General features: G+C 37.8%; 1 protein-coding gene and 1 long non-coding RNA gene across 2 annotated transcripts; one reads left to right on the plus strand and one right to left on the minus strand.

The window, feature by feature from the left end:
* Positions 1-940: 940 nt before the first annotated feature.
* On the minus strand, positions 941-12,035 carry LOC109469185. Its single transcript, XR_002140174.1, has 3 exons — positions 11,812-12,035; positions 2,056-2,221; positions 941-1,161 (listed from the first exon to the last, which is right to left on the minus strand). It is a non-coding gene; the product is annotated as an uncharacterized LOC109469185 (long non-coding RNA).
* Positions 12,036-13,085: 1,050 nt separating this feature from the next.
* LOC109469060 (spectrin beta chain, non-erythrocytic 2-like) lies at positions 13,086-22,555 on the plus strand. Its single transcript, XM_019767445.1, has 10 exons — positions 13,086-13,164; positions 13,561-13,622; positions 17,420-17,515; positions 20,036-20,147; positions 20,336-20,429; positions 20,762-20,966; positions 21,215-21,310; positions 21,543-21,683; positions 22,248-22,283; positions 22,511-22,555. The coding sequence occupies exons 1-10, from the start codon at positions 13,086-13,088 to the stop codon at positions 22,553-22,555; spliced, it is 966 nt and encodes a 321-aa protein (XP_019623004.1).
* Positions 22,556-22,740: the final 185 nt, after the last annotated feature.

A 22,740-nucleotide genomic window follows, 5' to 3' on the forward strand; every position in this document is an offset into this window, starting at 1 on the left:
CAGAAGCTAGGTTTGCTAAATTACACTGTGCAGGTGCATGATGTACAGACTGTGTTTGATAACATTTTACACCAAGGCAAGTACACTCATGACAGTTACAACTTACATAACTACCAGCTACTACATGCAGTACACAGAAGTTATAGCCTAGCAAAAATTAACCTTTGACAATGCTAGTTGACTCATTTTTACTGTTAAAGTAGTATATGATTATGAACTTTTAGGTTGGCCCATTTAATGATATCCACATTTATGAAGAGTACAGGTCTTTTGGTTCTGAACTACTTGCCAGCAGGCATCTGTGAAATGTGGGTATTTGTTTTGCCGCAGAGTTTGTTGGATCATCTGATCAAGAAGTGACCCTCAAGCATCACAAGAGGTTGGAATTTTGCTCAAATGTTGCTGCGGGTGTAGTGACCAAGGAAAGGATGTCAGGCCAGCGAAAGAGACCTCCTTTACTTGGATCCATTCCAAGGAGTCTGAGCTCACAGATTGGCAGCAGAAGAGGTAAGGATATGGGGTAACTACTATGTGTGAAATACCAGAGGGCCCTGAGGTCTCATCACATATAACCTCACATGCCACAGAGCATATTTGTCAGTCATGTCTGTACTGTACTAGTGAATAAAGTCTCCAAGTGTAGGTAAAAGTGGTCTATCTTGGTCATTCTGAAGGATGTTGCTAGACCATATGTTATAATGTTATATCGTAAATCAGAATGAAACATGTAACATAATAAGTTGACAGCAGAACATACCAAGGATACTTGGCATACCTGTGACAATTTACTGATCGATGAAACTGTGAAGTTGTGATATATTCAAAAACATTTATCATGTCTTTTACTGAAAATATCCCTTTTAAAAGAGTGTAGGTATGTCAGTATGCTGTCAATTAATACCTCTGCTTGGAGAGTAGTCAATTAATACTTTTATCACTATCACATTATGTTACTTTGTACTTAGTTTTCGGGTACTTTGCATCAGAGTCCTTGAAAAATAAAGTTTCTAATTTATGGAGGTAGTTGTTGGCTGTGTAAGTCTGGGGGTTTTCATCAGCTCACATCTGACACCTGTCCATTTCTCCAGCAGGAGGAATTATCATTCCACATGACCCATGTATTCCATCTTGGTCCAGTGACTTCTGGCATCTCTATTAGACCTGTGTCAAAACAGAAAATAAGGATTGGGTTGAATATACATTCTGTCCACCTGTTCACCCTTCATGTGTGTTGTGACAACTGTGCCATATGGATCAGGAATGGTTTGCCCTGATGCCCTACTTCTATAGCCCATGGCATCAAGTTACTCTCATTGCATGCTGCACTCTCAAATGTTACTCGAGCCTGTCAAAACAGACAACTCTGATGAACCCAAATAGTATAGCTAGATTATAAATGGGGTACATTGATGAAAGCCTTTTTTTGCAAAAGAGAACTTAGAAAACTATATGATAATAAAATAGATAACGTTATAAATACACAAAACTCAAAAGTCTTGGTTATCCACTTGACCATCATAAAGGAGACTGTAGGTCAGAAAGGATAGTATATTAGGAAATGACAGAAAACTTAGAAATGAGAAAACAATTATTTTATTTTCTCCAAGTTGTTTTCTCAAAAAGCAGTTATGCTTACTAGAAGTCTTGCTAGTAGCATTTATAAGTTACAACTGGTAGAAGAGAATAATAACTGGATAAAAGTTATCAGGTGATCAAGAGTCTCAGTCTTATATATAGTGTTTTGGTGTTTTGACAAAGAAAGCTGGCCTTAGTCTTCCTAGGGTATACAAAGCAGTAGAATAAGTTGTTGAATACCGTGCAGTGATCCCTAACTTGAAAGAAGTAGGAGATAAAAGAGCCTCATGCTAACAATGCACCAGAGTAGAAACCAAAATAAGAGTCAAATTACAGGAACTTCATCTTATAAAGCCTTGGACATACTTACAAGGTTGAACAAGAGTATGCAGAGCAAGGTGTATGGGTTACCCTATCTCGAAAAGGCAAACTTAGGTCTTAAGTTATCAGGTTTGGGTCTGTCAATATCCAGCCAAATACCTTAGAGGCAAATCCTCGTCCACGCAGAATGCATTTATCAGTTGTGACTAGTAACATCAGCCCACGCCACAGAACTTCAAAACATCCCATACGCCCTGCAACTGTACTCTGGAACAGGCTGGCTTCCTTCAGTTTAGGTCCAAGTGTTTTTGTAAGGATGTTTGACCTGTACCAGGAGCATGTATGTGAGAACATTCGTGAGTACCCTCTGTCTTTCCACAGATACATTTACTTTAAGCACGTTTTTAGTCATGTCACTTGGTGTCAGTGTGGTGTGGTGGTGTTTTGAATGTGAGTTGCCAGTCTTGGCAACCATACTATAAAACCGCACCCTTCTGAACCTGGTGAGGCTTTTGGTTAGAAAAAGATCTTGTTGGCATTTTATTTGTTGTTACCCTTCAAGAGACTTTTGTTTGATCTAAAGGTGAAGGTGTTATAAGTCCCACTTGATCAGCTATCAAGAAGGCAGAGCTCCTACCGCTTGTAACATGATATGCTTTAGATGGTCTCACACACTAGTATGCCAATTGTCATAACCTCATCCTTTCTGGCTGGTATATGTAATTTGCATACATGTCATGTAAACTGTGTGATTATGGTTCCATTTTACTCCTGAAAAACACAGAATGTGATCTTTTCAAAGTGCGACTGCAGGTGACCACTGTTTTCTTTTTGTTTAAGAGCCTCTCAATTGTCATCTGTTGTTAGCCTGTTTTGGATTTGCTTTAATACAGTACATAATCATGGAGGAATTTTTAGTTCAAAATACTGGCATGATTGTAAAGGACAAGGTACTTTGTATCATGTGCATTATATTATATTTCGTGATTTTAGAAGTCTCTTTGCATGACATGCATTGACATTCATTGAGTGCGTATGCAAAAAACATGTTTAGTCGTCAAACTTAAGTTGAAGGGTTTCACCGTGACCAAAGTGGTAGGCACCTGCCAACATAAGTGGCTAGCAAATGGCACACCATGCAGTGTTTACAATGCAATGGGAAGGGGGGAATGACTGAGGCGTCACGATGTGGAACCGTCACACTATAGAACATCAGTTATTGGAAGTAATTCATATCATTTCTGGAATGCAATTTTCTGTCAGCAACTCTTATACTGTAAACAGGACAAGATATATAGAATAGAGGCCAGCTTTATATATTTACTTTCCCTGGGTAATTTTTCTTGTCACTGATCCCAATCCACCATGCCCAGTGAGTATGAGTGCATACAAGGAATTACCAGCAAATGGAGCCATCACAAAGCTGCTGTTGTAAAGACCCTCTGTAATGACAGACATGTAATTGCCAGAATGCAATTCCCAGCTAGACAGTACTGTGATATGCTAGAAATTAGATTGCTAGCACAATCACATTAGTCTCCACTTTACAAGTACTGCTCCATTGAATCACTCATGAAAATGGAACAAAGCAAGCCAAATAGGTTCGCTGTAAATGTTAATGGGCACTACAGACCGCATACTTATTTCAAAACATCATATTGCATCCCCCATCTTATATTGTAACAGAGGTACCTGCTCATATTTAATCATCAGGCCATGGTCATTTTCATATTAATTGATAATATTTGATATCCTTGAAACTATTTATGTTGGCATTCTGTATTAATGTAACAATTTTTAGATTTGATATGATTTGCTGAATAATGTAATTATATGAATGACTTAAAAAATCATTACCAGTTGTTTCTTGAGATACAGCCCTCTGTATTGGAACTCAGACTGTCACAGAAGCAGCAATTTAAAAGAGGAGTTGAATGCCTCAATTGCCCTAACAGGAAAGTTAGAATACGAATGGAATTGAAAATTGACAAAGGAGAAGGAACACCTTTAAAAAAACACAGACTGTTGTTATGTGTGTAGTCTATATGGCTAGCTCATGATGAATGTTCCATCCAGGGATTTTAATCCTGTTCAACTTGTGAAAGTGATACGGGTTGGGAGTCCACTTCAGAGGGTAGAGTGGGTGAGATGGAATGTAAAACATAACACATGTCTCTCTGCCTTGAACTTTATATTGGTATTAGCCTAAGTTGAAATTAGAAAAAAAAATTATATGTAGCCTATTTTAGTACACTGTTGTGTGTCATTTCATATGATTACCATAATTCATAAACTGATGCTTAACAATACATCTCAATGAGTTGCCAAGAGCATGTGGTCATAACCTTTCTAGGACATGTTGGTATAGCAGTTTCAGTCTCTTGCTGCCCACATGCCAGTAACTAAGTTGCCTTGGTGCCAGACCAAACAGAGCGCTTTGGGTACTAAACTCAAAAGTAAAACTGGGGACTAGGGGACCACCATAGTAGCTGGCTAGCCTCTTTAATATTACAGCAATACATGGTCAGAAATAGACAATGATGTACATTGTACATGTACATGTATATGCACTAGTAAGAGTTTTCATCATGTTACTAGTAATTACAAACAATCCAGGGACTGGTGTTTTAGGGATTCCTTCCAGAACAGTTGAATCATTTATCAATTATTAATCATTAATATGGATTATGTTAGCTGAGTGAATGTGGGTGATCTGGGACAGCTGAATGATTGACAGCTTTTTGTATAGATTTATATACTTAGAAGTTAGAAGGAGGTAATGAAGCATAATAGGGTAATAAAGTGACACAATTATGGATTGTTATAAGAGCATGTCAAGCTGTTAAATGAGCCATAAATCAATTTGATAGGCCAGGGGACTGAAGTGTATGTTGTATACATGTACGTCACGTATCTGTATACTAGTAATGTCCTTGTATACATGGATGGTATCTTTTTCTGTAGTCATTACATACACAGACACTGTCATATAATAAGATTATAGTTTAGACCAATGTAGTCAATAATAGCTGAATGATTATATAACAAGGTTGAAATCACACATTACAAAGTGACAGTGACACCAGACATGTAGCTATGATGACATGGCATGAACAACACAATATGAACAGGGGTCAATAGCAAGGTTTGTGTTCACTGGAGCAGTGGAGATATTTATTCAGCATAGTCCTAATGACCATCAGAACTTTCAGATGTTTATGAGCATACAGCAAAGCACATACAGCAAAGCCTACAACAATTGTCTACATACATAATTTAGGTTTGGTGACTGAAGTCTGCTTACTGCAGAGGTTTCCAAGTTCCTTTGTTGCATAAACATGAGGCAACAGGTGATACCCCATGGGGAGCTTATAAATCCTGCCCATTACAACAGGAATGTCAGGTGCTTCTTTGATGTCCCTATAAAGACTGTGCACAGTCTTTCAAGCATGTGGGGCAACAAAGTTTACTTCTAAGAAGTCTCATAGAAAATATCTCATAAGAAATTCTTGTCGTATCACTATCATTCAGTTTTGTTTATATGCCTTTATGATTATGAACTTTGTCAACAGCACACCCATAGCAGCCAAACAAAGAATGCTCTAGGTGTTTTCAGGTTTCTGTTCACTGAACCAAATTGTATGTAAATCAGATTCACATCGATTTTCCTTCAGTCCCCAGTGCAGGAAAGACCGAATTAAGTTACAACAGAATTGGAACAAACCCAAAATTGAAATTCCAGTCCAATAGCATTTACATCTGCTGTGTAACAAAATCTAAAGAGCAGGAATGCATTTATAGTTTGCCACAAACCTTACTCCAGTTTTATAGTTTGCCTCTGCCTATTCCCATGAAAAAAAAAAGACACATCTTTTTGTAGTATTGACAAGTTGTTTTCTGTTTTTGTTACACATATGGCCTACATAGTACTGTCCTACTGGTACTGGCTGTCGAAAGTTAAATAAGCCTATAAATTTTCTAATATCTTAATATCAGTTTAGTTAGTACTGTCAACACAACTATAAGGTCTAACCAGAATCTCAAATATCAGAGTCTTTCAGACTAAAACAATGGCAAAAACTTGGGAACTGTCACTTTCTAATGGCAACTGTCACTTTAGAACAATGGAGATTGTCTATGCTTCAGTTGCCACAAGAAGCACCTGTTTATTCTTTGGTCGTTGCCATTAGTTACCAGGTCAGAGGTTAAAAGACAAAGACACCTGATATTCTGTTGATGTCCGTTCCAGTAGGAAACTATGCTGAGAAACATAAAAAAGATCCTAGTATCAGGTAATGTATATACATTTGTATTTTCAAAGTTTCCTTGTCCCCACACCCCAACCCACAAAAAGTCTATTATTATTACAATTGTGGTTTAAAACTACTTGTTACATAGTTGGTCTACGATGTTGATAGGGTTAATCCTAGATAAAACAATCTCAATCCATGACAAACTTTCCAGAGCAGTGAAGGGTCACAAAATTCATTCAATCGTATGAACAGTAACATGGAAACAGTTCAACAAAGTGATTCGCATTGAGTGCTTTGTATGCAAAACATGTATAACAGTTACTACAAGATAGTCATGTTTGAAAATTGAAAAAGTGATACAGGCTTTTTACTGTAGATTGTCATGAATACCTAGATCTTAGAGTTAGATAGAGAACAAAAACTACCAACAGATCAAGCAGAGTCTACATCAGAGGACTTATCCGTTACTAGTATATGATAATAATAAATACATTTTTTAAAATAATTAGTTCTGTTTGTCAGGGTATTTTATTAGTCATAGTGAATGTAGCAGATTGAATATTAACTGTTTTATTAGAAGTTTTCATGTGCACAGACATGCAGTATCTATTATATACATTCAAGATTTCAATATTGTATGAGCCATGCATAGTTGAAACCTTATGTGTATGTATTATATGATATGACACACAATATGTATGTTATTTGAAACACATTTTTATTTACTGGAATCAGATAGATAAAAGAGGTCATGGTTTGTCCCGTCATGCCTATACTCACCCTTCTCATGGGAAACCTGTGGCCATTTATGGGATACTCTGTAATTTATTCTCAGTACAGTAGAAATAGAAATACTTTATTCATAGGGCATTACAATAATCCAGCTAATTAATACAGCTATAGTGAATAATATTTATATATTTAAGATGTAAGGGTAATCAGCTTGAATAATTAATTGAAATCCACCTTTTTTTTTCTTTGCATATTTTCTGCTTGAAAAGCCTTAGGCTATGGGCCCCCTCAAAGTCTAAGGTTACCTACCGACCTTCTGTTTCCAAGAGTTTCTACAAAACAATGTAATGCGAACTTACCTTGTAGGCTGGTCCAGGGACAGAACAGTGCCAGAAAAAGAAAGCAACATCCTGATATGACAGTCCAGTTTGTTTGACATGAAGAATATACAAATCTTAATACAAATCCCAACATGTATCAAATCAACCTGTTTTAGTGGCAGGTCAGAAACAATACAAAGGGGCAGGGCAAACGGTTCATTGCATTATCACAACCTACTCAGCCGTCGTCTGTTTACCCAGCATGCCAGTTCCAAACACAGTGTGTCAGGCCGAAGGCGCTCCATTGGTTAACTGATGTTGAAGCTGGGCTGTCCTGATATGAGCAGTGCACGCACAGAAATGGTCAAGATATGCCCCAATCAATGCACTCAGGGTGATTGCAATTGAACTGAGTGCCCCTATGTCACAGAAGGGGTGTGTTCATTACCGTCCATGTAATGTGACAGCTGAAACTGTGCGGTAAACCTCATGGAGTACCAACAATGATCCGTCACAAGGAAGAAAGTATTCAGTCTGTCAAGGGAGTGCTTGTCTTGAGAGGTAGGTGTCTTAACTGTTGTTGAGACATAACATGTCCTTTCTGTCCATTGTACTCATGAAGTGTCCTCTATCACTGGAAGATAGACTTCACAACCACCACGGTCACTCCTATATTTAGGATTCCCTTTACTGTATAGGGTCACAACATTTGTGGTCGGGTATTGGCATTGGCCAGGTTTTTGTTACCCTTTCCTATCCCCAGAAGGATATCCCTAAGCACTTCAAGAACATTAGGAAAACCTTGTGTTATGAAGGTACAGGTAAGATAAACACACAGAACCTGAGACCAACTGTTGGCATCAAATGCATGTCATGTCCCACTGTGTTCTTCATGACCGTGACCTCAGATATTTTAGCAACAGCCATGGTACAATAACAAGAGCTCTTTCATGTAAGAGGCATTTGCCCACCCGGCTGTATATTGTATGTGTGTTTTTCTGGCTTGGTACATATCAAAGTTTCCCTACTGAAAGGGCGATTTGTTCTTTCAAGTATTTAACGTTGGTATGCACGAATCTGATCTTGACAGGGCTGGCTCCAACAGGGACCCATTTCATCAACTTCATTAGATGAAAGGAAGGAATATTACATTAGGCTCCTGGGGACCTGTATTCCATCTTAATCAATGTTCAACAGAGTAAAGTAATCTGTTTGTAGCAAAACTCTCCCCTGCCATTTAGAGCAGGGCTGACATATTGGAATTGATAAGTCCAGCTGAGTTCCTGGATCCAGAGCAAATTTCTACTTTACTGCCTGTTGGGTATTTAATCCAAGTGTATCTGTTACAGATGTCATCATCCATTCAGAAGATAAACGGTCAAGGTTGAATGTGATTGGATAGGAGCAAACATACATCAATACCAAGGTCCTTTAGGTCAGACATGGTATGAAATTGAGGTTGAGACAACCAAAATAAAGCCAAAGTTAAATTTAGTTAGAGGCTAGGTTATCTCATTTGTGGTTAGGGCTCCCATCGTATGAAGTGCAATTTAGTTGGTTTGTTAGGCTCAGAGGGCAGTATTGTTTGAGTTCAGTGACATTTATTGGTTGAAATATATGTCTGCGTTGCACAATAAGCCTTTTATTGCTGGCATTCATATAGAACAAAAAAACAATACAGATCAGTTTTTCAAAAGGTTTAGCAGCGAAATGGTAGATGCATGTAATGTGATCTGTATTTCACACATGTTTGAGCACTCTTGCTGGTGTTGTTAAGCCTACTTAACATGTAGGGTTTTGCAAAGTGGGTGTTTTGCAAATCCCAGTAAAACAGTGAAAATTATCAAGGTCCACATGTATGAAAGTGATGACAAGAAGAAAAAGTATTGCGCAAATGTTGATGAATGCCAACTTATGAGCAGTACATAAATGGATTGTAGTGTACCTTTCAGTCTTACTACTATGTTAAACATTCCACAAATCCACCTGTGTATCTGTGTAAGAAGTATGTACATCTACGTGTCCATATATTACACGTCCATGTACTACATGCCTATATGAGCGTGGGAATAAACATGTAAGGAAACACAATACCATATTTTCTGAGCTGCCATATCTTCTGAGCTGCCATCGTTTTTGTATCAACAATTTGTCACACCATGAGCTGTCCATTCTCTTCCACACTACTACTGAGCTCACATGCTGCTTCACCATTTTTCCCTGCCTTGCTATGAGCAACTTATAACATGTTGTACAAACCCAAGTAAGTACGAGCTACTTTCTGCTTCTGTAAAAAATTAGGTCTACAAAAATGTATGTAATCCTAAGTTGTTGTTGCATATTATCATTCATTTCCTTTGAGCAGGTGGTCTGACAAAAACAGGTGCATGTTTGCATGGTACTAACCTTGCCATTAAACTCGCTATCTTTGATTCATTATGTATACATGTATAAGTACAATTTTCATTTCGTCATGGCATGGAGCTATTTCACTAATTGCCATTGTAGGCAATTTGTAGCTAGCAAGGCACATATGTCATTTGCTTGGAAAATACTGTTCCCAGCAAGAAAGGCCAATCAGATGGACATTGTCCTACATCAATGATAAATGTCCAAATAATCTGATTTATTTATTTTTTTCAACTTGATAATTTTCAGTACAATTTTCAGTACAATCATGCCTGATTCTATGCTTATACCACTAGATAGTGATCCGGCATTCAACACATCAAGATTTGGACAATGTGGGTCCCAAGGTTTATAGCTGTAGCAAATATGTGCTAATTATGTCTGGAGAGTACATAAAGTATATTATTGAAGTCCTTTCTTTTTAACACCTCAGTTTAGCAGGGCCTTGTGAAACTAGAACAAATACGATGTAAACACTGTGCACACTATGTGCCAAGTTTGAACACCAGAGACACCAAACAGAAATCAATTAATTAGTCAAGTTAGCCATCTGTTACAGTACTAGTACTAGTATACTTATCTCTGCTATAGGTAGAGTTGTAACATGCATTCTCAGCAGGGCTTTGTATACTTATGTTATATATACTGTGTATACACACACTTTTTGTACAAGTTGAAAAACTGATCAATATCTATAAGACTGTAAAAAAGCATTATTTCCTAGTCACTTATTTATTCATTTCATCATAACACAACTGGGTACTGTAGTCCTTCCCAGCTGTTTTTATACATATGTACATTGTATACCACACTGGGGTGATAACATAATTTTGAGAGGAACTTAGGATGTTGATAAATTCCTGTCCATATTATAATTCCAAAGTTTACAGAGGCCCTGAAATGGAAAGACATGTTATTTGAATTCCTTTTAGTCTAGCATCAGATGTTGTCTGATTATAGTATTGAAATCATAATCAGGCTTGTCCTCTGACAGGGCAGATCAGAAGAAATTAGAATGCCCCCTGGTGTTACATGTACATTTAGTATGTCAAAAGGTCATCTAATGTTGTACCTTTTGTGCAGTACGATGTCCTAGTCTGTACATGTACTAGATAGACTGACTGATAGAGAGAATATCATATCTGTCATATGACTGAACATAGTGAATTAGCCATCATCTGTCCACTTTATTTCATTGTGACTAACCAGAATAGAAGCTATAACATGGTGAAATGGTCCCAGGAGAAATTAGACTTGTTAGGTCAAGTAACTGAGATTGTTGAGTCAACTGTAAAGTAAATCACCACTGACACTGTGCAATGGGTTAACCATCACGTACCCGTCACAAGTTCATGTTGTTGCTTCCCCACTTGTGCCACCTGCTTAAGAACATTACTGCCAGCTGCACAGCTACCACAGCTGACCTACTATAACTATGGCTGTAAACTCAAGTTTAAGTTGAGTTCACATGGCTAGTAATTGCTGTAAACTCAAGTCAAATCCGTTCTGTGATCTGAGATAGCACTCTTTGGATACTAATTACTGTTCCTTCATCATGAAATGAGAATATCAGTAAGTCTGTCTTTTAATTATCTTTGACAGTACCTAAAACGTAAAAGTAAAAGAATCTTTGTCTGCAAAGTTTCTTATTACAGACAAAGATTTGACATAGAAACCTGGAGTGGTGGTGATGATTTCAGATGCTTATGATAAACTACCAGGCATTAGGCAGAACAAGGAGAAGTATTCTAGGATTGTGTGCAGACCACAAAGGACATGAGCTGGGTATGGAAAGAATCTAGGTCAGGTTGTCACAGGTTATAAGGTCACCTTGGGAGCAATAATCTCTATGTACTTTTAAAGATTCCCATCTCAAGCCCTCTTATGATTCTATGGATATTTTAGGAATTCACAAATTTTGGACATATAACATTAGAATGTATACACTTTGACATCTTCTAAATTTCTGAATCATGTCTCCATAGATTGAACCCAAAATATGTTTGAATCAGTGCTTGCAGTATCACATGAGACTCAATGTTGTAATAGAGTGATCATCCAACTGGTGTGTGTTACTGAGACATTATTTTCTCTGTCAAGAGGTTTTAGGGCAAAGCTTAAAACCTGCTGCTTGTATTTGTAAGGAGTTTGTGAACGGCCATGTTGTTTATAGCATGTTTACATATAAAGAGTCTGCTCACCTTGTGTCCATGTTGGAGAACATGTTTCTCAGCATCCCCCTACAAGCTGTGGTAACTACTGTGCACTGTGCATAGTAACTAATTTCTGTCATGGACTTTCTGTCAATGATACATGTGTGCTAAACAGTTTCAACAGTACTAATCTTTTACACGCACCTTTCCAGCAAATTTGTCGTAGTATAGTGGGACTGCCATGGGTCATTTCCTTTTCTTGCTACCTGAGTTGTAAATGATTGCATGTTCATACTTGTGCAGCTGTAAGGGGGGTAGATAAGGCAAACTTGACCCAGCAGGCTATTGGGCGTAGCCTAGCTACCCATGCCACATCTCATCACTCACACATAATTGATGTCAAAATTATGGCAGGCTGAATTCACAGGTGCATTATGGTGTTTGCTCAGGAGGTGAGGTAAATGGTTGGAGTATTTGTCAGAAACAATAAACTAAGAATAAACCTTTTTTGAACAAAGCACACACTGTTAACCCAGGTAACGGTTAAGCAAGTCACCTATGCTGTAGGTCACATCCAGACCACAGTTTGATTTTCAAAACAAGTATGGTAGTTATTCAATCAGAACATTTTATTCACCATTGCAAGGACTGGACTGCATTGCAACTGAGGATAGTGTCAAACAATGGATTGGTGGGTTAACCAGCGGCGCCTTTTCCCTATAAATGAGTATCCAGAATTTGATGGTAGGTACTGCTGCCTTGTGATTTTCATGCTATTCTACACAAGGGAACTCTCATGTCCGTACAGTAAGGGAGCAACAGCCCTGGTGGCAGCTGTAGCTGACATGGCAATGGGTGTGTCTTTTCAGTGGTTCGTAGTCTCCTGTGAAACAGGAATGTCAAACATGCTTTAGGTTGTAAAATACTGTGTGGGTGTGCATGTAGGTCAGATTCAAGAATGTCCATGAGGACCATGGGGTTGAATATTTTGAGCATAAGACAAAGGAAAGAGAAAATAATCAACTTCCTTCAGTTGTATCATGTATGAAGTTCACCAAGGCAGTTATTGATCATAAGCTTATGTGTAATATGGAAATAAGATAAGAATAATGAAACTTAAGACTGGATAAATGGTCTGGTCTTACCTACAAAAGTGTAGTGTGCTAACTCTCCATTAATCCTAGCTTATCCCAATATGTAATTTATTCATTTTGTCAATATTTGACCTGCAGCAACAGGTTACAATTGTGTAGCTCTCAGGTATAACAGAATGTTCAATTTGTGGTTCACTTGGCTGGAAGTACAGTATGCTGTGTCTACTCATGGCCTTGTCTGAGATCAAGTCCCTGTTTGAGTACTCTGATACAGAGACAGATACTGACAGCAGTTTAACTACTACAGGTACACCTACATGCAGTTCAAGTTCAAGTCATTTGGGGAAATATACACAGAAAACTTCTACTAGAAGGTCACAAACTCTGAAATAGTTAGCCACTACAGAGACCTGTAATTTACAATTGACTTTTTTCCAGCTCTTGTTTTTACAAATCTCAAGGTGTTTGTACAGTTTTCATAACAGGTGACCAATACTGATGAAGAGAGAGATTTACATGTATAAATGTGTGATGTCTGTTTGCTATTGTTGCCTATGATTTGTTACCTGTGTGATGAAGCATTTTGTTATGATTACTGGGGTAATCCCAAACTAAAGGTACATGTTAGCATTGCATGTTAAAGCATATAAACACTTGATTTTGTATCTTTAGTAAGAACTCAATGTTGTTTCTTTTCATGCAGATGAGCAGGAGGAAGTACAGAAGAGGACCTTCACTAATTGGATCAATTCACATCTGATGAAGGTAGGTGCAGCTGCCTAATTTAATTTTCAATTTCTAGTACACAGATACAGTGTAACTATTACGACCTGAATGGTACTTGTAGACCTTGACTTGATACCAGTTCAAACAGTAGGTGACTATGTAAACAGTAAACCCCAAAGTCAAACACAGTTCTTAGAGTTATTGAAGATTTGGTCAATCAAGTGTTTATCATTCAATTACAAAGCTATGATGAGTCTTTTTTTCTTGACAAAATAGACAGATTGATAGAAATTTCTAAATTGAAATTTGAAAGAATGTGATCATTAATCACTGTTCATAAGTATGTAAGTACTTAATATGAAAAGATTCAATGAGACAAGCATAGAACAAGTCAGCTATGTGTTATCTGTGCCTGGTGGTAATAATTTTGCCCCAATTATGGCCAAGGGGATTAAGTACTAAGTTAGTACTTGGTGGCTTGTACATATAGGTTCAGAAAAGAAGAGCAGTGTTACGGCTTGATATATTCAAACAAGTTATAGGTTAAGTTTTAGTTCTTGCATTCCAGTATTTATTGATCCAGCCTGAACAGGCAGCCTGTATGGATGTGCCTTAAGACAAATTTCTCTGAGTCTGACTCCCAAAAATGTCCACAAGATGTTTGTATTACAAAACAAAATGTACATACATAACCTTAATTTCATTGACCAGTGCTGTCAAGAATGTAAGCACATACTGTTAATGTATCAACATACAAATGACCACAACCATTACGACTATTATGCCATATACTCCATGCACCTGGTTACCCCCCACCTGTGTCACCAATACCTACCATTTCTACAATTTATTTTGAGTGGGCATGAGGTAAGCATTCATAACATTCTGGTTAAGATGTATGTTTGAAAACATTCAACATGTGGTTTTGAAAGGCTGTACCAATTGGAAGCAGTCTAGCATAATATGCTAATATGTTTCTATTTTTAAGTTGGTTTGCACAATACATCTAGGTCATTAGCCTGAAGGCCTTTGTCACATTGTATACAGAAATGACATCCTGGTACTTTCCTTCCTCCCGAATATGGGCAGGTGAAAAAAGCTTCACATACAACCTGTTCCCGCCCAGTCCCTAAGGCCGTAACGTCTGCAAACATAGATATTGACATAACACTGTGTACCCAGTGCCATACCTGGTGTGTACGTATTTGTACTGACCACAGGATGCCCTGGGTTATCACTCAGGCCAATGATAATGAAAGCTTCTTATCTGGTACAAATAGGTCTAATCTCTCAGGCTGCTGCATATCTGTTTTGACCCAAGCATATGCTGGCATGCAGATCTTTGAAACATGAATTTCTAGGAAAATAGACTTATAGCACCAGAAAAAAAAGTATAGATTCGTAATGTCAAGAAAGATGTTACAAGAGTGGTAAGATGTTCTGTAAATATAAAGTTGTTCAAATATCTTCAGTTTTATTACCCACATATACTACCAGTAGTTGGCTATTATCTGGCAAATTCCAATCTCTGTAGTGCTAGTGGTGTTTTTGCCTCTAAAACCTATCTGATAAAGAACAAATTTTGGTTGTAAGCTGTTGTGGAAAGAACTCATTATCAGCACTTTATGATTAGGAGACATAGATTTAGTGGTTGCCATCAGTCAGTAATGTCAAACAGTCAGTAATGTTCAGGTTTGTGCTGGCTTATGAAGACAAAACGTCTGAGGGGAAGGGCTGTGAAAAATGGACTCATCCTTATGTATTATCTTCATCCAGTTTTAATCACAGATTATGTCGAGCAGAATTTTTTTCTCAGTCAGGTTTCAAACTTTGTTGCACCAAATCAAGATAGGCTGCCAGGGAATTTGCGTGGGTGCCATCTTAATCATCCTTTTGTATTACATTCTTTGATTTGATATTTAGGTGTAACTGATTTCTGCCTAACAGGTGTTACTGTAAAATGGTACGTAGCCTGAGGTAGAGGTACCCTGAAGATGTGCTGTTAGATAAGTATTGCTTTGTTGTGATGGCCGTAATTGCCAATGATTACAATAATTGCCTTGCCTTGAAGCCCTCAGAGCCAGAGTTCCAGTTCTCTTGTCACAGAACGTTGACCACTTCCCCTATTTGATTGACATGTTATGAGTTTTGTGTTGCTTAGATACAGATAAGCAAGACTTAGTATGTAACATATGGTGACGGATATCATGCACCATCGGACAGAGAATCTATATTTATATGTAGCAGCTGTCAGAAGCTATGGTGAGGTAAAAGTTGTTTATTGAACAAGGTACTAGTATTTCAGATTGACATTGACAGAGATAACAGGCAGGCCAGGGGTAACTGCAAAAGGTCAAATGTCAAGTACACAGGAGCACCCTTAGTCACTAAGTCACTATTAAATTGAATGCTAAGTAGCATTTTTGTCAGGTCATGACTGATCCAGAAATATAGTATATGTCCTGCTATTTGTCTAAAGCTGGACATTGTAAAATTTGTCTGCAAATTTATTATAAGCCAATGACAAAATTACAAATGTACAAAACATGAAATGTATTTTATCTGCTAATGTCTACTGCCTCCAGATGATAATGATGATGATGAATGGTTTATTCAGGATAAAATCACTTACAAGTTTATAACCATTGTTTCAAAAGAATGTAATGTCATTATAATCATTCATCATTCATTTAATACAAGAGAAAAGTCATACGAGGTCACAAACACCATCTTCTATTGGACGTATAGACAGCTCTCAATCAACACACATCAAAATCTAGTATGTAATTTATAGTCAGTTGTCATGCAAAGTTATCAGAAAATCTGCAGCAGAGTTCCTCCAGACTAATATTCATGAAGTACATGGGGACGTGATCATATATCCACTAATGAAACATAGATGTTTATGCTAAATTGATTTCAGCCAAGGAACTACTTGTGAGCCAATCATAACAAATCCTAAAACACCATCAATCTGTCATTGGCTGCCAACTGGATACTGTTGCCATATTTGCCCCACATCTGGTTATCATATGCCTCCCCCTTCTCCTGCCAAAACACAAGATTCTCCACCCTGCTGTGCCTACAGGATGGCCCAGCCTGCCCTCACTGATTCATTACCCAGGAATCTGGGAACAAATACTGAACACATAAAAACACACCTACAAATTTCTGTCTATGTCTTGTGAAATATAACACTATAACTGCTATAGGTACAAAATGTAGTATGAAGCCTTTCTTGCAATTAGGCAGAAGGAATTGATAAAGTTGGGAAGTGAAAGTCTTCAGGGCTATAATGATCCTTGATGAGGTTTAGGCTGTTCCATCAGTTGTTGCCCTTCCCAATGGCTGAGGAAAGTAATTTGTGGCCATATGTTCCTTGCAGTACCTAAGCCTGTCACAAGGGCCTTAGTGTCGCATGTCATTTTGAAATAACTACCTGTTAGAAAAATGCAACAATGATAGCAACTAAATGCATAATGTAATCTAATACTAGTACTTTGTGACTGGTAATAAATCACACACAATGCCCAGGAAAGGAAGTGAAATCAGAATCATTAGCATTCTCTAAACAGGTGGAATATACTAGCTGAATTACATACTAGTACTATCAAGTCCTAGTATGTTTCAGTAAAGCATCAGTATCATGAAATGCTTGTGGATTAGAAGTTAGATGGTTTAAAAGTGAAAGCATAACAGTTACCTTTAAAGCAAAATAAATGTTAAATAAATAAGATAGTCAGTGTTGACCCATATACATGTAGAACATACTTAGTATAGTTACACAGCGAGCCATTGTTTTCATTCACCAAATGAATGATTGTGTCTGTTTGCAGCATGATCCACCCCTGAAGGTGCAGAATATCTGTGATGAGTTCAAGGATGGAATCAAACTGCTGGCCCTGCTGGAGGTGCTGTCTGGAGAAAAACTGGTACACAAATTTCAACCTTATATTACTTAAGAGTCACTGATTGACTAGAACTCTTCTTTCAAGATGGAATACAACCAAATAGTAGATATTTGAAAAAAATGTACTTCAAGGATCATACTTAATAAAGATGATGTTGAATATGCAAATTGATTGAAAAAAGATTCTGAGACAGTAGCAGAGTAGGTGTTGAGGAAAGGAAGATATTATATGAGGGATGGTAAGTTGTATTTTACTGTTCATTGAAAGTATCGTCTGATCTATGATATCCATTGTAATTATTATCTATTGTGGGATATTCATCTGCCATTTATCAAAATCCTCTCAATACTCAAGCAAGCATTAATAACAGGCACATTTCCTCTTACGTACATTATTTGACCCATTGCATGTATTGTTTGAACAGTTCTTCAGTTGGAGCAGACAGGAAACATTAAGCATATTTGACTCATTGTAATTTCCTGTTTGTTTCATCATTTGGCTGCTCCAAAGGCCATTGTAGTTGATTGTTTCTGCAATAGCAATGGGTATTCAGATATCCTTACACTTCCACACAGCTGAATCTTTGTATGTCTGACTCTGGCCACTTTTGACTTTAACAGACCTGACGTAAATGCTCAGTGAGTAAACAATTATTATTGTGTTCCAAGTTTACTGATTGTCACAAATATACAAGTTCAGTCAGAAAGCCTCCATAGTACACCTCAGGATACTGTTGGCAGTCTTGTTGACTGAGCCCAAAGAGCTGTATAATATAAGTGGTTAAAGATTAACCAGAGTGTTGTCATTTCAGCCGTGTGAAAAAGGCAGACACCTCAAACGGCTCCATCACCTAACCAACATACAGACTGCGCTGCAGTACTTGGAAGCCAGAAATGTGAGTAGCTTGTAATCTTCTGTGAATTGTGTGTCATGAACTCAAATTGGTGGGGTGTTGAGTCTCTATTACAAGGAGGCCTTTTATTTGATTACCTTACTTTTGTTAAGAAAGCAAGTCATGGGAAGGTTGAAAGGTTAGCACCTGAACTTGACAATGGAGGTTCTCACAACTGTGAAAATCTAACATTTAATTGACTTCTGCCCCTGAATTCAAGAAGAAATCAAGTTTCAAGCTTTGCAGCAAACCCAGAATTTGTAGTTTTTGTGATTATGAAGTACATGTGTGTACATGGTACTAGTATGATCCTTTCTAAGGTGATATGTGTCATTGTATAATGTCACAGAAGTGGTACTCGGTTCTTTTTCTTACCCACCAACATGGCTGCCATGAAGCCATGTACACTAAGTGTCCCTCACACATGTTTTTAACCTCTGATATCTCAAATTTCAGTTAGCAGAGATTCATGCACTTCTGTCATGACCAAGTGTCTTGCCCTATGTTTGACTTGATCTGTTGGATTGTTATGGTTCTACACATGTTTAGGGTAATTGGCTTTTTGACTTGGAAAACATAGTAGAATGAAAAAAAAGTCTTTATGTGCTATTTACTGTTTTTGTGTGTGTCTCTATGTATTTGTATGGTATCACATCGACATGTATGTACAATCTACTTCCAATAAATTTATAGGTTACTGTCAGTTTTAGAATAATGCTGTTAAATTACCAAATAATGAAGCGTTTCAAAAAATATTCTGCACAGTCTGTATTTAATGGACATGTTGAGTGCTTTTGCCGTTATTTTTCATTCAAAACCTAATCTTTGCTACTTACAAGATTTATGATGTATTTGTTCTGTACGCACACAGTGTTTGCACCATGAACCAAACTTCCTAATGGTTCTGTCTCTTTTATTCTCCTAGATTAAACTAGTTAATATCAACCCATCAGATGTTGCAGATGGCAAGCCGACTATAGTTTTAGGACTTGTTTGGACCATCATTCTACGATTTCAGGTATGTTTGAGATTAGTTAATGCCAACAAAGACAATGTAACATTATACATCAATGCTCAAGAAGACAAGGACACTAAAGCGAATACCAAGTCCAGTAATAGGTTGTTACTTGGTTTCTGATGTCATTGTATTGTTTGCAGTACATGCCGTTGTTTGTTTGCCGAAGGTCGGCAGAGTTGTTAGCTAAGAAGAACAAACATACCTCTGTACTGGAGGGTCATGATGACTACATATTTAAGTGTTATTAGCTATGCCATAAGGGTCAACTATTTGGGTGGTTGAGTTGTTATCAGCTTGTCTGGTCTTGAAATGTTGGAAGAACACTAGCTGTCACTGTCACAAAGTTTTCTGTTAAAAAGGCCTGGATCTTCGTTATGTTATCATCCAGATATTTTAAAGAGTAAGTCATAGAGACCATAATTTAGATCATTATCATCAAGAGGTTTTCAGTTGTAGAGAATTAAGTAGGCTCAAACAGCTCCATAACCCTTAATCTAAGCCACTAGTATATACCTACAAAATGGATAGTGATATGGACAACATGTATCATTAACCAAATACCGCCATGTTTTACTAATCTCCTTTGTTAGCTTGTGTTGTTTGAAAGATTTGTGTACTGTTCATACCCCAGATTGAGGACTTGACAGCACTGCTGGCCTCTCCCCTTGGCAGCAGTGCCAGCAGTTTGGACAGTGGAAGTGTGACAGGTGCTCCATCTTACACAAAGCCTGGCAGCCTCACAGGTGCAGTTATCTTTCCTGACTTTTCTTACTTGTCAATAAACAGAATGTAGGTCCAAAGTTTATAACTAGAATAACTAACTGTAACTAGATGATTGTTGCTAACTTGTTGTTTTGTACACAAGTAGTATTTGAATTGGTGTCATGTGAAGGTCAGTTACTTACAACATGAACTGTGATCGTTGTTCCAGGTGAACCACCAGTTAAGAAGAAGGTAGTCAGCCTCAAAGGTGTGGCCGGAGCCAAAAAGGCCCTTCTTAAGTGGGCAAAGAAGGCTGCAGCCAGGTTAGTTATTTTAAGTAGTAGAGGTAACATTGGTGTTTTGTGAGTCCAACATTCATCTAGCTATGAAACTTGGTGTACATTACACCACACTGTGTAAACATCATTAAAACCTTGCTGTTGATATCACTTACAATACCTAGTTGAAACAGCATGACTAATTGTAGGTAAAATTCCTCCCTTTTTTGCAATTGAACAAGATGAATAACATGCATGTATAACAAGTAAATAATAAGTAAAACAGTCTTTTCAAGCAAAACTTGTATAACTACATTTGTACAAAAGGTGCTTACTTGTATCTAAAGCTGGTGTGTCAATTTTGCTATCCCAATTAGGCGAGTGAGCACTGCAGGTGTGGAAGTACAGGACTTTGGGAAGAGTTGGAGAGACGGTATAGCATTCAATGCTCTCATCCACTCAGTGAAGCCAGAGCTGATTGACATGGCAGAGATAAAACAGAAGTCTAATTTGGAAAGGCTGGAGCATGCCTTCACTACGGCAGAAGAAAAGCTAGGAATTCCAAGAATTTTAGAACCCCAGGTCAGTGACAGTTTGTACTAACTGAGAATTTTTTTCTTTTGTCATATACTATAGAAAAGTTTAGTCATCAGATTCTGAATTTTTTATCAGAATTTTGAGACAGGCTTGTAAAACATGGTCAAATATTTGGATGTAGATTATCAGTCCCTCTCTTACTTTTAATGACCTCACTGACACAAATGTGGGAACATGGAGATACCTACTTGATAGAATTTTTATTTCCATTCTGTCTTAATCTTCCACACCAGGACGTGGATGTGAGCAAGCCTGATGAGAAGTCCATCATGACATACGTGGCACAGTTCCTGCAGGCCTACCCTGATACAGGGGAGGAGACACCGCAGGTGAGGCATGGCTTCATATGCCATCATTAACACTTGTGGTGCAGATGATCAAATACTGTTTATCTACTTTATAAAGAAAGCTGTTTACTGTGGAGTTAAGTATGTTTTGTGCTGCTGTTAGACAATGAGTTATACAAAAAAAGTACAAAGTAAAGCAGAAGCTTTTTGTAGGATAAAAGCACACAATGACATTGTCAGAAATGATTGACTGAACAATTTCTCCACCATGCAGGAGCCGTCCCAGGTGGAGCTGCACATCCGGGAGGAGAATGAGGAGTACCAGGCTCTGATGACCTGGATCTCTCGAGCAGAGATCAGACTGAAGGACTTCAGTGCCAGCATCCCCGGTATCAGTAGAGGGGATGAATTTCAGGTAACTCCCCTTCTCACAGGGAGTACTTTGTCCTTGTCATACATGTATTTAGTTAATACATGGTATATAATTCTTGCTTAATCTTGGCTAGTAAAAATGGATACAATGTGTGGTGCTTATAATCTTATGCTAAGAAAGTGCTAAGAAAGTCTTCCAATACTACATGTATTATTCTAACTGTTCAGCAATTTGAGGGATGATATCAATAACTAACAAACATATTGACCAACAAAGGTACATAAAATTCTGTCAGCTTGGGAAGCATTGTACTAAACCTGCTTACCAGACTGTGAAGTTCATCAAGTTCTCTTCTCTTCTGCAAATCTAACCCGCACTGCACTCAGATTTTTGGTGATTTGTGCTCTCTGCTAGACTAACCTGCATGCATGTGCATTACGTCAATGTCCTTGCCATTCATAGATTTTTGGATATGGTGAGGAGGACTGTTGTAGCTGTGTGTCTTTGCATGATGATGTGATTTTGTCTGCTAAGACAGTGAATGAGTCTGTCTTTCAATTTGCACCAATGAGTCTAAGCTTGCTTTGTTGCATCTTCTGTCCCAAGGCTGCTGGAGGGAGACTTAAACAGGAGGAAGTGGAGGTAGATAACAATTTTAAAGCATGTTACATTTTCTGGGATATTCCTTCTTTCTTCTGGTTGTTTGTATTGGTGAGGTGTATTGATTCTTGGTTAAAAGTTTCCTGGGTTATTCTTATACACCATGTTTGCAGTGTTCTGGAATGTTAACATCCTTGACTCGTGCAAGAACAACATGTCAACACCGGAGTCAACTGCTAAATACTTTTGTACTTTTTTCGATTGTTCAGACTCTGTCAGACTTAGGGACAATGTCCGTTAGGTTTAGTGCATAGTGCTACATGTATCTGTGCATCACTGTAGAAAACCTTGAAAAAGGATAGAGATCAAAGTGATGACTTGTTCCACAGCTATGTGCTTTTCAAGTGTATTGTGTATAGCTTCACAGGAGATTAGTATTGTTGCTGATGTCAAATGTACTTTCACTTCAAATGACATGCATTTGTTAGATAATTCCTGA

This window comes from Branchiostoma belcheri, unplaced genomic scaffold, assembly GCF_001625305.1.
Source record: "Branchiostoma belcheri isolate BF01 breed outbred unplaced genomic scaffold, Haploidv18h27 scaffold20, whole genome shotgun sequence".
NCBI classification, from domain to species: Eukaryota; Metazoa; Chordata; class Leptocardii; order Amphioxiformes; family Branchiostomatidae; genus Branchiostoma; species Branchiostoma belcheri.

What these genes read in the sequence shown, in the direction of transcription:
- LOC109469060 (XM_019767445.1), top strand. Translation starts at nt 13,086, where the DNA reads ATGGCCTTGTCTGAGATCAAGTCCCTGTTTGAGTACTCTGATACAGAG. An exon ending in AAAGCCTGGCAGCCTCACAG is followed by an intron (nt 20,148 to 20,335) that starts GTGCAGTTATCT and finishes TCGTTGTTCCAG; the next exon opens with GTGAACCACCAGTTAAGAAG. An exon ending in CAAGAATTTTAGAACCCCAG is followed by an intron (nt 20,967 to 21,214) that starts GTCAGTGACAGT and finishes CTTCCACACCAG; the next exon opens with GACGTGGATGTGAGCAAGCC.